This window comes from Periplaneta americana, chromosome 9 (genome assembly GCF_040183065.1).
Source record: "Periplaneta americana isolate PAMFEO1 chromosome 9, P.americana_PAMFEO1_priV1, whole genome shotgun sequence".
Lineage (NCBI taxonomy): Eukaryota > Metazoa > Arthropoda > Insecta > Blattodea > Blattidae > Periplaneta > Periplaneta americana.
This window is the reverse complement of record NC_091125.1, coordinates 89,642,106-89,657,957: the sequence shown is the minus strand read 5'-3', so window position 1 is coordinate 89,657,957 and position 15,852 is coordinate 89,642,106. Positions and strand designations below refer to the sequence as shown.

Below are 15,852 nucleotides of genomic sequence, written 5' to 3'. Positions count from 1 at the left end.
GCAGGGCTCTCACATTTGCTCTAAAATGCATTCTGCTAATACTTGAGCATTTTGGGCTTTTGGGTTAAACAACTTCCACAATCTTTCACAGTACCACTCAATTCATAATGGAAAACAGTAACCTGCTGTGTATGACCTGATACATCAGTTGTATCATCTGACATGACTGACAAAACTGCAGATTGTTGTATTTCAGCAAATATTTCATCATGACAACCTCCAGAATACAATCAAGAAGTTCATTCTGGATTGTCTTGAAAGTTCCTGTAAACACTTTTGAGTTCAAAAATGGTTTCTGAGAGACTCAACCAACTTTCCAGCAAATTCCAATAATCCATGAAACCCGGCAGGACTCAATGACTAAGGTTTCGTCATGGCCACGTAATGGAAGTTCAAATTTCCTGCAAAAGTTTATACAGTCTATAATTTTCGAGAGAATTTCTCGATTTTGTCTCACTTTCTCACTATGTTTGTTAGTTTGTTGTCTGTAAGTGCCACTTAGCTGATATGCGATGTTCACTTTCCCTAACATAGCCAAATCAATGACATACTTAATATGTTTTGCAGAATCTTCGTGTTTTTTCGGTTTTCTCGGCTAAATGTTTAAAATCATTTATCCATGCTTTTATCCAAGTCGCATCACCTCTGAACAATAAACACGGGAAGCAAAACAGCGCATTTTTTCAAGACAGCCACACAACCTTTTACCGGTATGCTTATTATAAATAGAAGAATTAAATTTTCTAGACAACTAACATGGCCTCACCTGAGATCAGGACCCACTACCGTTGTGGGGTCAGTCTGTGGTCCCATTTTACAGGTCCCTGCAGGATGGTAGGATGTGAGAGTCACATGTCTAATATAGCACTCCCAGTAGTCCCTGGAGTCAAAGAGCAGAGACTCACATCCTGGCATAGGTTTGTCGTACAGCCTCGCCCCCAGACTCTGCATGGGCTCCGTTTTTATCAACTTCTTAACCACCTCAATGCCTGGTGTCAAAGAAATAAGACATAGAAAAACGTGTTGATGGAACTCAATACCCAATCTTCAATTCATTCAGTAAATATGCTAATGAACTTCGCTGATCATGTGATTACAACTCTTGACATTGTTACTTCTAAGATTTGAGAGTTTAAATGCAGCTTAAGTGAATGAATATATATACTTTATGTCAAGTTTCCATAATTATCAATCTTAATTACTTAACAATTCAAAAAATATAAAACCAAGTTACAAAGTATAACTGTTTTTAAATATATTTATACTGTATAATATTTGTTATGAATTTATTACAAATGCGAACGTTTTCGCCCTCTTGGGGCATTATCAGGCGGTACATAACAATATCAAATATTTTAAATTGTTGTTGTTGTTGTTGTTGATGTTGTTGTTGTTGTCTAGTGCCTTGAATCTGGCAATGAAGCCATCAGTAGTCGTGCTTTCCAATACTTTTGAACTGTAGTTTCTTCTGATCTTAATGCTTCACAGGTCTTCAAGTGATCTTCATTTATTTCTGCTGGATTGTTATACAGGACACATATTGGTGAAGCTGAGATACCTATTCTGTAGAGATGATTTGCTAGACAGTCATGATTTGTCAATAGTCTGAAGGCTGCAACTGCTGTTTTCCTTGGTCTCTGGGGGATTATATCTGGGTTGGAAAGTAGTGTAATCCATTTTTTGTCTTTAGCATTTGATTCTATTTCTTGTAGGTATGAATGAGAAAATTTTGTACTGATCAAGCATTTTATTGAGGAATATGAGAAATAGATTTTAAACCACAGAATAAATTGTCAAATGTAATATGTTGCATAAATTGTGAAAAAATGTGTGCACAAATATAATGAAAAACAACTTTTTCTCACAACTTATGCAACATATTACATTTGATAATTTAAAATATTTTATATTGTTATGTACAGCCTCATAATGCCCCACGAGGGCGAAAACGTTCGTATTTGTAATAAATTCTAACAAATGTTATATAAATATATTTAAAAACAGTTATACTATGTGACTTGTTTTTGTATTTTTTGGATTGTTAAGTCATTAAGATTGATGATTATAGAAACTTGATATAAAGTATATATGTTAATCGACTTATCTGAAAAATCAATATGAATTGTAAATTAAGTGAATGAACTTTTAAGGATAATAAAAATGCTAAGTATTTCTCCAAACAGAAAATAAAGTTGAGAATTCAATATCAGGGAGCCTGTTTCACGCCTGACATCCCACCATAGGAAGAAATAACTTCCTCTTTTCAAGTGTTACATCTCAGAAATAAAACTTTAACAAGGGTAAAACCAGCACAATTCAGGAAGTTTCTAGATAATAACCACATATGGATGCACTGGAAATCAACTAATCAACATTACAGTTAATTTACTGATTAATTTATTAATGTATTTATTTATTAGTTTACTACTTCTCTATATGTTTATTTTATAAGCCCTTTTGCATTACACTGGACGCACTATAGCCTCTTGGCTTATTTGCTTACCTACCAGAGTGAGTTAGTACCAACTCATCAACCCTGCATCCCTAACCAGCGAATATAGTCCTGTTAGTGAGGCCTGTTTAAGATCCTTTGGTACTAAATTAATTTCCCAAAAATATATCTTCTGCAAGCCAAACCCTCATATGAACAAATGATATGACGGACTGTTTCAGCTCCCTTCCCTTAGAATTTACAGTTCAGATTTCCTTCCGTCAGATGGATATTGTTCAGAAATCTCTCATGACCTATGAGAAAGGTGCTAATTATCACCAAATGAAATCTATTACATTGAAGTAACCTTTTCTTATATCATCTAGTAGCGCACAGTTTACTAACAGTCTTACTAATAAACCGTGTATAGTTTTTATACGAGACTTATGCAGAGTTGAGACAGAAAACGTTACTAATAAACCGTGAATAAGCTATGGACGTATAAACAGGCTGTAACTATACAATGGGAATTGCTTTGCAGTAGTTATATACACGAAACCCCTTGTTTAAGCGTTCTATATAGGGAAAAAATGGCCGTTCCTCTAACAGCTGTTCATATCGACTGTCATTTTATGATGATGGTTACCTTGTAACCACAGAAGAACAAACCAAAGATCATAGAATTATTAGAATAATATTGCTGTAGCTTGTACTCTTTGACCAAAATGTAGTGTGGTAATCGATTAGAGCCAGTTGTACTATCGATATTTAACACGCCACACTGGAGCGCTCTACCAGATGCAGTAGAGAACCTCAGATATTCTATTACCTTTCGTAACGAAGTAATGACGAAACTATGACGTAGCTGTGTAACAGTTGTACTGTTATACACGACGTATGTATTGATTATTAGTAAGGAATTTACACACGACTTATAAACGAGCTACTCATTGTATAAGTATAAGACAGTTAAACGTCTATATATAGAGTTTTTATTAGTAAGACCGTAGATCTATTTGCTGGGACTTCTACCCAGGTCTTATAATGCCGTTCTTTTGATCATTTCCTAATGGACTCTAACAGAACACTTGGGTATTCCAAGAACAGACTCTGGTCCAATAAAATTAAACGTTGTCCATTGTCATGCAAGTTCGTTGGCTTTTCATTTCCTTTGACACCACAATGATTTTTTTTTAATTTGGCTATTTAACAATGCTGTATCAATTATTATATTATTTAATGTCGATGGAATTGGTGATAACGAGACAGTATTTGGTGAGATAAGGCCGAGGATGCGGCATCTTTCTGTAGACAAATTACATTTGAGTTTCATTTTTCCTCTTACCTTGATACAGAGTCTCCACGTCCTGAGGGTGAGCCAGGTAGTTAGGGTTGATTAAAGGTGGTTCTTCAGGGTTGCTACTTCTCAGCAGGACCTCGCCCTTGCTCTTTGGGTGCAGGAGAATGGGTATCAGGGACACCACTGTCTTTCCAACTAGTGGGGAGAAGTACTGCTTCCATAGCTGAAATGCAAACACGACTGTACAGTAAACTTATCTATGTAATTTCCATCACATTTGTGGTGACAACCTATACAATTTTCATTTCACAAAAGCGCTAATATTGCTTCATCATCTTCTCGTCATCTTTTAAGATATTCTGTCATTTAAAATCAATAATTAATCATTACTACCTAACCCAATTAATCCTTATGTGAAAGGTAAATGTCTGTTTCACAGTATTACATGTAGTAATACCTGGAGTTTATGAGGAATCGATTTTATGTCTATTATTGTTTCTAGTTTATATTAATGATTCAGTCTCAACCACAAACAATTCATCCCAGGTAATATTATTTGCTGATGACACATGTGTGATTATCTCAAGTAACCAAGTTCATCACTTTATAAACACTTCTAATAAGAATTAGAGTGAGTGAGTGAGCAAGCGAGCGAGTGAGTGAGTGAGTGCGTGGGTGGGTGGGTGGGTGGGTGAGTGAGTGAGTGAGTGAGTGAGTGAGTGAGTGAGTGAGTGAGTGAGTGAGTGAGTGAGTGAGTGAGTGAGTGAGTGGTTTAGTGCAAATACCTATAGTTATTAGACAGATCAAAGTTTCATGTTACATTTTTGCAACCCCCAGAAATACATCAAACTTCCAATTTCTGGTAATTACATGTAAGAATTAGTTTCTAATCTGAAAATTCAGCGTGAAAGGTTGTATTTGTATTGTCAGCGTGATAATTTGTGGTAACTGAACACATCTGCATTAGTAGTTTTAATAAATTTTGTAATCATAGTGCTCCAATATATGACGATATGTGAAGAGTCCACTGCAAGAATGATGGATCTCACTTTCTTGTCGAAAATGAACCAAGACTGTCAATGCATAGATTAAGACATATAGAATGTACATAGAGAGTTATATGGCATTAACACTGATAGTTATTGTCCAGTAATGATCGCAAATTACAGATAAGCTTTGAGCACTAAGCATTTCAAACTTTGAATTGCTTCTCCTGAAAAATGTATTCCAAATGACATCCATCATTCTTGCAGTGGACTCTTCATGTTTAAGTGTAGAGCACAATGAATGCAAATAGAATTATAGCCTTTATACTTCATAGCATTACTGTACATTCATTTGTATGTGTTGCTTCAATATTGAATTTTTTTCCGACTTAAAAATAACCATTATTATACCTATAGGATGGTTCAAAATGGTTCAAACAAAATCCTACAACTACCTTCATCGCAGCAAATTCCACGTATAACTAGTGATGTAACATAAGTCGTCATTTGCAGCCAGCACATTCCCCTGTGACTTTTTAACGTGGTAACTACCAGCATGAGGCCCACAGACCATGGTCAACTAAATAAATAATATCTCTGCGCCGATGTTCTTTGTGATCAACAACTTGGTAGGACTACCGGCATTATAAAATTACCATGTGTTCTATAAACTTGGCTGGACTCGTGAAACAAAGTTCGAGGATGACAGTTCCCTTGTGGTAGCCAGGGAAAAGTGCAAAAATCAAAAGTTTACCATTCTGGCATACATGTCCTTGTTCCAAGATGATTCAAGGTTTTTAAGAGAGAACCAAATTATTTGGGACCACACAGCAAAAACTATCTATCTATGCCACAATTCACTCTGCTAGCCTCTTCAATCAGTGAACAGTAAACTCTGTTATACAGATGTCTTCACATCAGGAACGGAATTCTTCACATTGGCAAGCTAAAGGAATCGCTCCATTAAAAGAGACATTAACGACCAAGCAACTTCCGTCAGCCTGTCAAAAGACAAACCTAGGCAAAATCCTATCTGTCTAGGGGCAAAACTATACCTTGTCTGATATTCCCACTGCCTTGCATAAGTGAACTCCACCATCACCAGACAGTCCAACAGGCAGCACCATCAGCTGCAGGTCAGGGGGCTCCTCCTCAGAATATGTAAGCTTGGAGTGCAACAATGCCACAGCTTCACAGCCTGGAAACGTCCAAGGGCCTGCAATGAAAGTAATGTCTAATTTATGTTGAGTTATTGCCATTGCCTTGGATGTTTAGGACTAGAAAACTCAAATCAAGTAACACGAGGTGTATTTTAGGATTCTGATACACTTTTATAATTACTTAGGAATATACAAGTGTCTTAGAAAGAAAGTAAAACTGGAATAGCATACTAAATCTTCACACAAATAATTTCACACTCTCATAATCTAATGAAAACATTTTTCTGTTTGTTGTTTAGTCAACTGTCTGAAGACAGGTCTGAACCTCAGAAGTGATACCAACAAGGAACCACTGGTGAGGCAACTAGGCCAGGAGATAATAGGGTAAGGTGGCCAGTTCCTTTCCCCGTTCATTGCATGCATTGCCGATTAGCTACATACTGTATTATACTAATCAGACTTCAGATGCACATAAACAATTATGCAGATTCATCTCAAAAATGAAAGCTACCTCACTAGTAGCATGATTGGCTGATAGCATTCAAGAAGGTATTGGATTATAGCTGATACCAAGCAAACAACATTTTAAAGTCAGCTCTATGAACTATACCTTGTCCAAATAGAAAATATTTTAGGAGATTGAGTGGAGACGCCACAGATGCCAGAGACAGAGGCAATGACTGGTTCAGAAGGACAAGGTCAATTCCTGTTGTGACATGATCCTGGAGGTTCTGTCCCACTGGCAAGTTGTTTATCACTGCAATCTCAAAAATCACATTCAAAAGCTACATTATACATCTAATTTTCTCCAAGTAACTTAACTAAATGTCACAAAATCCAATTTATTTAAAGCGTGATTTAACAAGACAGATTAGCTTCATGGACACAAAACACTCGGAATTGTACCCTACATATTTCAGTAAATTGGTTAATTGACCTTTCTTTACAAAGAAGTTAACATAAATTCAAATCTTAGCTTTAAAATAAATTATCTGAAGCCAAAATTGTAATTTATGGCAAAATACTTATACAAGTACCTATTTAAGTTTTAGTCTCAATTTCAATATAGAAATGGATGTAAAAGTTGCATTGCAAAACATTAGCTAAATATGATGTCATTAAAAGAATAATGAGAAATAGTTTTAGTCTCAATTTCAATATAGAAATGGATGTAAAAGTTGCATTGCAAAACATTAGCTAAATATGATGTCATTAAAAGAATAATGAGAAATAGAGAAATACAGAACTAAATCCAATATATGGACAATGAACGGAGACAAAATTTCACAGTTCATTCTGAAATACAGGCCACAGAGAAGAAGAAATCAAGGGCGTCTTATGAGGAGACTTATCCATACCTGTGGAGTAACGGTCAGCGCGTCTGGCTGCGAAACTAGGTGGCCCGGGTTCGAATCCCAGTCGGGGCAAGTTACCTGGTTGAGGGTTTTTTCCAGGGTTTTCCCTCAACCCAATACGAGCAAATGCTCGTGCTGGACCTCGGACTCATTTCACCGGCATTATCACCTTCATATCATTCAGACGCTAAATAACCTAGATGTTGATACAGCGTCGTAAAATAACCCAATAAAAAAAATGAAGAAACTTCTGGATGGCTGAGGCCAGAACAGGTCACATGACCCAACTTCATGACAGTCTTATGGTAATAGTAGTGACAATGATGATGATGAAAAAAATAATGATAAATCAGAAGCATTACACTAGGCTAATTGGATGTAATAACATTAGAGCAGTAGTACCAACTTTTTCTATGGGCTCACAATTCTTAAGAGACACAGCAGGATACAACATAAAAGGTGGCTGAAGAAATGAACATGGCCTAATAAGAATTCCAAATTGAAATAATAACTGAACAACTGAAAAAATAACTCAATACTCCAATAAAGACATACCACAATTTTATTTTTTCATCCTGAAACTGAAATGAGCATCCACAAAGTCTGACTTTTGTAGTTGATTGTATAGTGATGATAGCAATGACGGTGATGATGATTCAATGATGGCGACATATTTGCACACTAAATAGTTACTAAGGACTTACCGTTGGGAAAAAATTCTATTTACTTATGGTAATGATATTGGTAGCAGCAATGACGATGGCAGCAGTAAATTACAGTGATAACAATGGTGATACGGTAGTGTTGCTGATAATCATGTTGATGATGATAATGGGAGTGATTTTAGCGAATATAATCATTAATAATGATGGTGACAGTGATGATAGTAATGATGGTGGTTATGTAAAATCGCCACAGTGGCTCAGTACTGGCGCATTTGGCTTATGAGCCAAGTAACCAGGGTTCAAATACTGATAGAGCCACCTTTAATTTATAACTTCTGTTGGATAAGCTCACAGTCAAGGTAACACAGGGATTTTCTTCGGCTACTCCAGTTCCCCTGAGAATCCCAACAATAATTTCTTCATTATCATCATCATTCATTACGAGTGTAATGTGGATCCACTGCCTGTGGTGCACTTTAGATAGTCTCTGACGAACTGGGTGTTCTAAGCTTCTCGGTACTAACGATCTCTATGAGCATCCACATGTATAGTCCGGGTCAGCTTACTTTATACCATAAGGGTGAATCCTAACCATTTTTCCCTCATTACTACATAATCATGCTAGTGGACTGTGACGATTTTTTAGTTTGCAGGTTGAATTTTCTTTTGCCAATTTCGTTTCGAATTTCGATACTGACAAATACTACAAATGGTGGTGATTTTGTAACTGGTGTGTTTGCAGCTGAGACAAATATCGACAATATTTGTCGATACTGGAGTTCCACGAAATTAAAATTGTACTAGATTTTTGAGCCGGTTACTGGGAGCTAGTGAAATTTAACATACTTAATATCAGTATTAATATTAATACATAATAGTTATTTTATGTGTTGCGTTGTGGTTATAATTCAAGACTATAGTCAGGTAAGTTTTCGGAGTTAGTACTAATAATTTCATGTGGTCAAACAAAATACATTTTTAGGTTAGGGTTAGGTCTCGTGAGTCAATTGTTTAGTCAAACCAATGAATTTCGTATTGCCAGACAAAATATTTGACACATTGATCCCTTTCTCGTATAGTTTGCCTACGAAAATATGTTACAAATTATTGAATTATTTAGAATAACCTTCCGACATAAAGTACGGTAAGTAAATAAGTCATTTAATATGTAGGATCATGTGATATCTGGTAACAGTTGACAACACTGACAAGACGGCAATATTTGCTGTTTAGGAACTGTTCTTATGTGATCCACACTACAGTCGGGGGAAAATAACAGCAAATTAAGAACCCTGCCATTGGACCAAAAAAAAAAATGATTATGTCGGATGCAAACTTAACAACGAAAAGTATCACGAACATGAAGGTGATTATCAATCAATCAATCAATCTTCTTAATGTATCCAGCTGTTTGCTGACAACATAAAATCCACTATAGTACATTGTAGTCTATTCAGTTGTTGTTTTTCACGAGAAATGAGGGGTATTTTGATTGGTGTTCATTATAGATGCCTGTTGCTAGTAGCCAGAGTTGGGGTGTAGTCAATATATACTGCAGGGCTGTGTCTTCTGCAACCGGTATTGATGATTTTAATTTACTTCTTTTGTGGTTTATGGATGGACAGTATAGAAGAATGTGTTCCAGATCTTCATCATGATTATTAGTAAAATAGTCATGAAGGTGATTATGACAATAACGATTATGACGATTATTATTATTATTATTATTATTATTATTATTATTATTATTATTATTATTATTATTATGTTGCCGTTTCAATGCCTTGCATCTAGCAATGAAGCCATTAGCATTCATGCTCTCCAATACTTCTGGGCTACATTGTCTTCTGCAGATAGTGCATTGCCGGTCTTCAAGTGGCTTATTATTATTATTATTATTATTATTATTATTATTATTATTATCATTATTATCATTATTATTATTATTATTATTATTATTATTGTTATTATTAAAGGTAAAGGTTATCCTCTTGACACACCAGGAAGGTGTTGGAGGGCATGGAAGTAAAGTTCCATGCTTTCTTGATCTCTGCACTATAATGAGGTGGTATAGTCAGCACCACTCTCCGATCACCTTTCACCCCTAGGAAAGATCCGGTACTCAACTTGATAGGGGGCTAAGTGAACCTCGGAGCTGTTCTGGAAGTTTTGGCAACAAGAAAAATCCCGACAGCACATGAGATTGAGTTAGCCTGTTGCTTTACCTACCCGGACACATTATTATTTTTATTACTATTATGACGATTATAATGATTATATTGATGGAAATGATAATTACGAAGATGCTGAAGACAATGATGGTGACGATTACGATGATGATGACGACGACAATAATGAAACAGCAAAAAAAGATAATAGGACTGACAAGAAAAATCACAATACTCAGGAAATATAAAAATTACAACTGATGCACAACAAATGGAACCTAGCATGTTTTAATGTGAAGATAAAAATATATTGTATGTATAAAACCTACCCCATGAGATTCAAGGTGCCGTTCCGGTCCAATGCCAGACAGCATGAGGATCTTGGGCGTTCCTATTACTCCAGCACTCAGGATCACTCCTTTGCGAGCCCGCACTTTAAACCTCTTGCCGAGTCTTCTGTACACAACACCATATGCCTCATATCCACCTCTCAATAGTACCTGGAAACAACGTTACAATGTCCTAAGATAATCGAGACACTAGGACGAAATCAAAGCTGTGAATATGGCACCAGTTGACATATCATTAAATCTACGTCAATATTATGTAATTGACAAAGATGGTGGTCTCTCTACACTTCTAATGCCCCTCTACCAATTTTAATCTCCATTGCTGTTATCAAAACCATCACGATCTTTGCAGCTTATTAAGTTCCATTTATCTCTCCATCTCTTCCACCCTTATCCAAAATTTATTCCTTTCTCTTCTATTTCTATTAATGATAATAATAACAATAAATTATTCCCTGCCCTGCCCTACCCTACCCTACCCTACCCTACTGTCAAATAATTAATTTAATTTCAACAACTACTACACAAAAGTTAAAAATCTGCCAACAAACCATGTCATTAAAACTCTGTTCATGTTTTTTTCCATTTCCTTACCTTCTCAACAACAGAATCACTTAGAACTGTGAGTGTGGAACTAGGACGATACCTGATGAAAGGGAACTCTGAACTCCAGCGTGATCCATCGAGAAGGTTCACTTGTGCCTCCATGAAACCTACAACAATGAAAATCTGCAATTATATAAACACACAGCATCAAAGCGTTCTTTCGACTGTTCTAAACATTTTGGTTAACTTTTCATTTACCAGTATTACTGTCCTGCGCAATAACCACGTGATCTATAGCATTATATTTTGAACTGGTTGTACGGAATGCGGGCTGATTTGGGTCTTCATGAAAGAAGAACTTTTCTCATAATAGTTCGACTATTAGTGTATGAGACTGCTGTCCACTCAGTATCATGATGAAAGTGGAGAGCTACAATGAGTAGCATAACAATAATCTAGCAAATCAGCTTCAACAGCTGAGGGATTCACTGTGGTCCTGCAGGATTAACATACTGACCATATGTTACTCTTCTCTGCTGACGTAAATGGACATGAGCCTGGCAGTCAGCTGATAGGCCTTAGCTCTATTAGGTTCATTCGTTCGTTTGTTTGTTGGATCAACTATAGTTAACTGATTAGTACAACAGGACCAAAAAGTTACAGCATGGCTTTCTATGCTGAATATCTAACTTCAAATTCCAACTAGGACAAACTGAATTTTCTATAGACAAGGAATTTCTTGGAACAGATTTTATCAGAATAGCCACATTTTCTCTCCCATTATTAATACCATCAATGCGAAAATCAATGGAAAACTACTACTGCAATATGCAATCTAGCTTTCAAGGTACAGTTCCCTGAGAAACTGATCTGAATAATTTCAAGGGAAAAATTGTTCCGGGGCTGGGTATCGAACCCAGGACTTTTGGCTAAATGCACCAAGGCTCTCTGAGCTACCCAGGAACTCTACCAGACCCCGACTCAATTTCTCCCTTTATATCCATAGACTACTGCAATAAACCATTTTAGCATTTATGAATCATTTTTATTGTTGAAAGGCGAAATTCAATTAATAATAATAAAAAATGTGTATGTACCTGTCTGATGGCGGCCATTCAGATCTGTGACTCTGTAGCCAAGAGCTTCCCCTGCAGCCAGAAAAGCATTCACTAGTGGAGTGGTCCACCTCAAATCATTTAGTGGTATATGTCCAGTCCGACTGTGATACACAGCTGGAAGGAAAATGAGCAAGTTTAACATTACTTCAAATGCAGTAACTTCATGAAATACTTGCTGATAATTCACTACTTAATTCTACAATATTACTATGCTGCACAGTGGTCCAAATCGCAAATTTAGCAGGACAGAAATAATTTTGGTCACTCCTGAAGATGTAAGTAAAACTGGCTCAGTATTACTCCAAACATATCGCCCTATCATCGTCTTTAAACAAGAGTATTCTAAAATAACTGTGCATGGCAGAGTCTCAAAGTCGGATCATAATATGCTGACTATCTGTCTGACATCCGAATCTTATTGTCACTGTGAGATTAGTTATTGGCTGCAAGGAAGTGAGAACAAGAGGAAGCTTCTACTCCTACTGTATTTTGACGATAAAGGTATGTGTAACTGTTTGGTATAATTTCCTTGGAGTGTTGTTTTGGTGTGTTTAATGTAAGTTTGATCAAGTTTTGTTTTAATTTCTTGTATTACTGTGTGTGTTGGCTTTGATGGTTTAGGTTGTTGCGATATTTTGGTTCCCTCTTTTGCCAGATGGTCGGCCCATTTGTTTCCCACTATTCCAATGTATGGAGGGATCCAATAAAGTACAATGTGTTTTTGTTGCCTTCTAAGCATTGTTAGCAGTTTTATACTTTCTGTTATTGATGGAATTTTAGGTGCGGTATTTGATACTATCGCTTCTATAACTGAATCAGGGATTGCAGAAACAGCACATATCACTATTTGTGCCGAAATGAGTTTATTCGAGTTTCATGGACTGTTATATAGGGCTATCATTCCATGCAGAAACCACTTATGTCAGTATAGCCGTCTCACATTTGGAGACCTGTGAAATCCTGGAAGCGCGCAGAAACAACTCATGTCAAAGATATGTGTCGACACATTGGTTCCAATTCCAGACAGCAGACATCTATGACACAAGGATATAAAAATTGATCCCATTGAATGACAAATGTCTCAATTCTGGTGGTGAATACGTTGAAAAATAACTGAACAATTGCTATATCTGTTCCAATAAAACTTTCCATGAAATTTTGTTCTCTTTCTGTAAAAGGCCCCAGGAAAACTTATTTTTGTATGGCCTTCGTAATTGCGCTCAAGTGGCCAAAATTTTATAAGCACTTCTTTTGACATTATTAAAATGATGGAAGAATAAAGATTAATTTTTTTATCTGCCCCCCCATGAGAATTCTTGCTTGGAAGTACAAAGGAGAATACCATATTGACCTTCTTCATTGAAATATCCAGACAAAATCGTGCCAATTCAAAGAGAGAAGCTTGATGATATACGCAAACTAATGCTTTACATAACACATGAATATCAAGAATTTTACAATAATATTCTTCAGTAGCCTATTGTGGAAAAATAAGTTCATTTATATGTTGAACTTATGTATTAAGTACACAGTAGGCCTATGCATATATTATATCCCTGATTTGACAAATAAACTTTAGTTGAACTAAAATAATTATTCTAGGCCTACAATTTTGATTCCTTGCAGATACAGTACATGTCAAGCTAATATATAGTGATTTATTTCATTAACAATTCATTAGATTCCAATAAATTTGGTATAAAACGACACATCTATTAGGCTTCTATCTGAAGTAGCCATTACTATAACCAATGATGTGGTCTACCACCAGTAATACCGTTTTTGTGTCTACTGAAAAATTTAGTTTTCATGACATGTGCTGTTTCTGCAATCCCCGATTCAACTGCTTTGGAGTCTACCAGAATGACTGCTTTGCTGAAGTTATAGATTCCGATTATTAAAGTTAGTAATGCTATTTCTATAGCTTTACATTCATCTTCGAAGGCTTTGTGTTGTTCAAAGCATTACAGAAGAAGATCTGGTCCTATTGAAGCTTGTCTACGAGAAGATGGACAACATTTCGAACACCTATTGTCACTTAAAGTAGGATTAAACATTGTGAAAGCATTTGATCACACTCTTAATCCTGTAGTTTAATCACAAGATTGAAGGTAGTCTCTGTGTACATACTCCACAGCGTAAGTGGATCCCATTATGGCAGATAAAGGGCTTACAACAGCCAAGAAATGGCCAGTACATGTTGGGAATGATCAGGTGATCGAGAATGAAATCCTGTATAAATATCATAGATGTGAGTTTGAAGGCATATTGAATCATATCATCTAAAATAAAGAGGTGACGTTTTTATTCACAATCACATTGTCTTTGTGATTAGTACATAATTTTACTTCTCTCACTCTTTTTCTACTTAAGTGTTCTCTGAGATCTGAGGAGTGCTGTAGCTGTTTTTTATTTAGAAGAAAAAGCACTGATTCAATATGAAAAACTTATCAGATTACCAGGAAACAATTGGCATTCATACAGTCCTCTCTGTAGATTGAAACCTCAAAAAAGTTTCATATCCATGGTTCAAGAATTAAAGCAGAAAATCAATATCCCGAATTTAAAAGAAAACTTACAAATTAAACCAAACCCTTTAACTCTATTAAATATAGAATATAACCTAAATTTAACAGAAGAAATACTGAAATCAGAAGTAAACACTGAAATAATGAAACAATTGTCTTTAGAGACAATTAATATTAGGTACCCTCCACAAAACTGGCTTCATTTATACACTGACGGATCCTTGATCTCCAGAGAACAAGGTGCCGGTGCAGGTGTTACGTGCTGTCTCTTCTCACTTTATAGATCTCTTGGATATGGAACAACAAGTTTTGATGGAGAAATCGTTGCAATAAGTGAAAGTCTCACGAATCTTCTACTTCACATCAATAAATTTAAGAATGCAGTTATATTGTCAGACTCCAAAGCAGCTATTCTATCAATAGTCTCTAAACACACACCATCTCAAACAGCAGAAATAACTAAAATGCTCTCTCAATTAATATCATTCAATAAAAGAATTGTATTCCAATGGATACCATCCCATTGTGGAATCCTGGGAAACGAGAATACGGATGCTTTAGCAAAGAAGGGCAGCACTGCTACTTACAGACCTGTTACTAAATCTACATATTACTCTGTGAACAGATTTATTAAATCTACATACTTAGACTTCAACAAACAAAATTTGATAACACAATCTCAAGGGAAAAAATGGAACTCTCTGCATCATAATACACAGTTAATTCTCGATTTACCACGAAAATCGTCTGCAGCTGCATTCAGATTGGCAACAGGCCATGATTGTTTGGCCAAACACCTGCACAGAATTGGAATATATCAGTCCCCTAACTGTCCATTGTGCAACTCAAACCAAGAAATGGATTCGGAACACCTCAAAATCTGTGCTTCAGTGGCTGACCATGATAATATCTTTGGAAAATATTGGAGTGCAATAGGTCAAATGACTTTATTGTCAAATGCCTGGCATTAGAAAACAACAACAACATTTACAGCTACGTGTTTGATAGTGTTGTGAACTTACTATTGTTCTTGAACCGGCCACGCTGGTTTTCCAGCTTCTTGAAGTACGACAGCACATCCTCATATGCCCAACCCTCATTCCCATTCTCTGCCCACGAGTCATAGTCATGGGCATGTCCTCGCAGGTATATAATGCTATTGAGTTTGCTGGTCCCACCCATCACCTTTCCCATCGGCCAGTGACTTACCTGCAAACATTAAATGATAACACTGGTTACCACAAT

The 15,852-nt window shown here is 36.2% G+C and overlaps 1 protein-coding gene across 2 annotated transcripts in view; it reads right to left on the bottom strand.

Annotated features, from left to right (window-relative positions):
- LOC138706215 (glucose dehydrogenase [FAD, quinone]-like) overlaps positions 1 to 15,852 on the bottom strand; it is a 28,079-nt gene that overhangs the window by 6,465 nt on the left and 5,762 nt on the right. Inside the window, exons 3-10 of one of the 2 annotated variants that reach the window (XM_069835250.1) lie at positions 15,630 to 15,816; positions 12,059 to 12,193; positions 11,010 to 11,128; positions 10,395 to 10,565; positions 6,488 to 6,641; positions 5,773 to 5,933; positions 3,777 to 3,954; positions 767 to 989 (exon numbers count right to left, since the gene is read on the bottom strand). In XM_069835250.1, coding sequence (XP_069691351.1) covers positions 767 to 989; positions 3,777 to 3,954; positions 5,773 to 5,933; positions 6,488 to 6,641; positions 10,395 to 10,565; positions 11,010 to 11,128; positions 12,059 to 12,193; positions 15,630 to 15,816 — 1,328 coding nt within the window. The remainder of the gene's footprint in view (positions 1 to 766; positions 990 to 3,776; positions 3,955 to 5,772; positions 5,934 to 6,487; positions 6,642 to 10,394; positions 10,566 to 11,009; positions 11,129 to 12,058; positions 12,194 to 15,629; positions 15,817 to 15,852) is intronic. The other variant, XM_069835252.1, reaches the window with a different exon arrangement.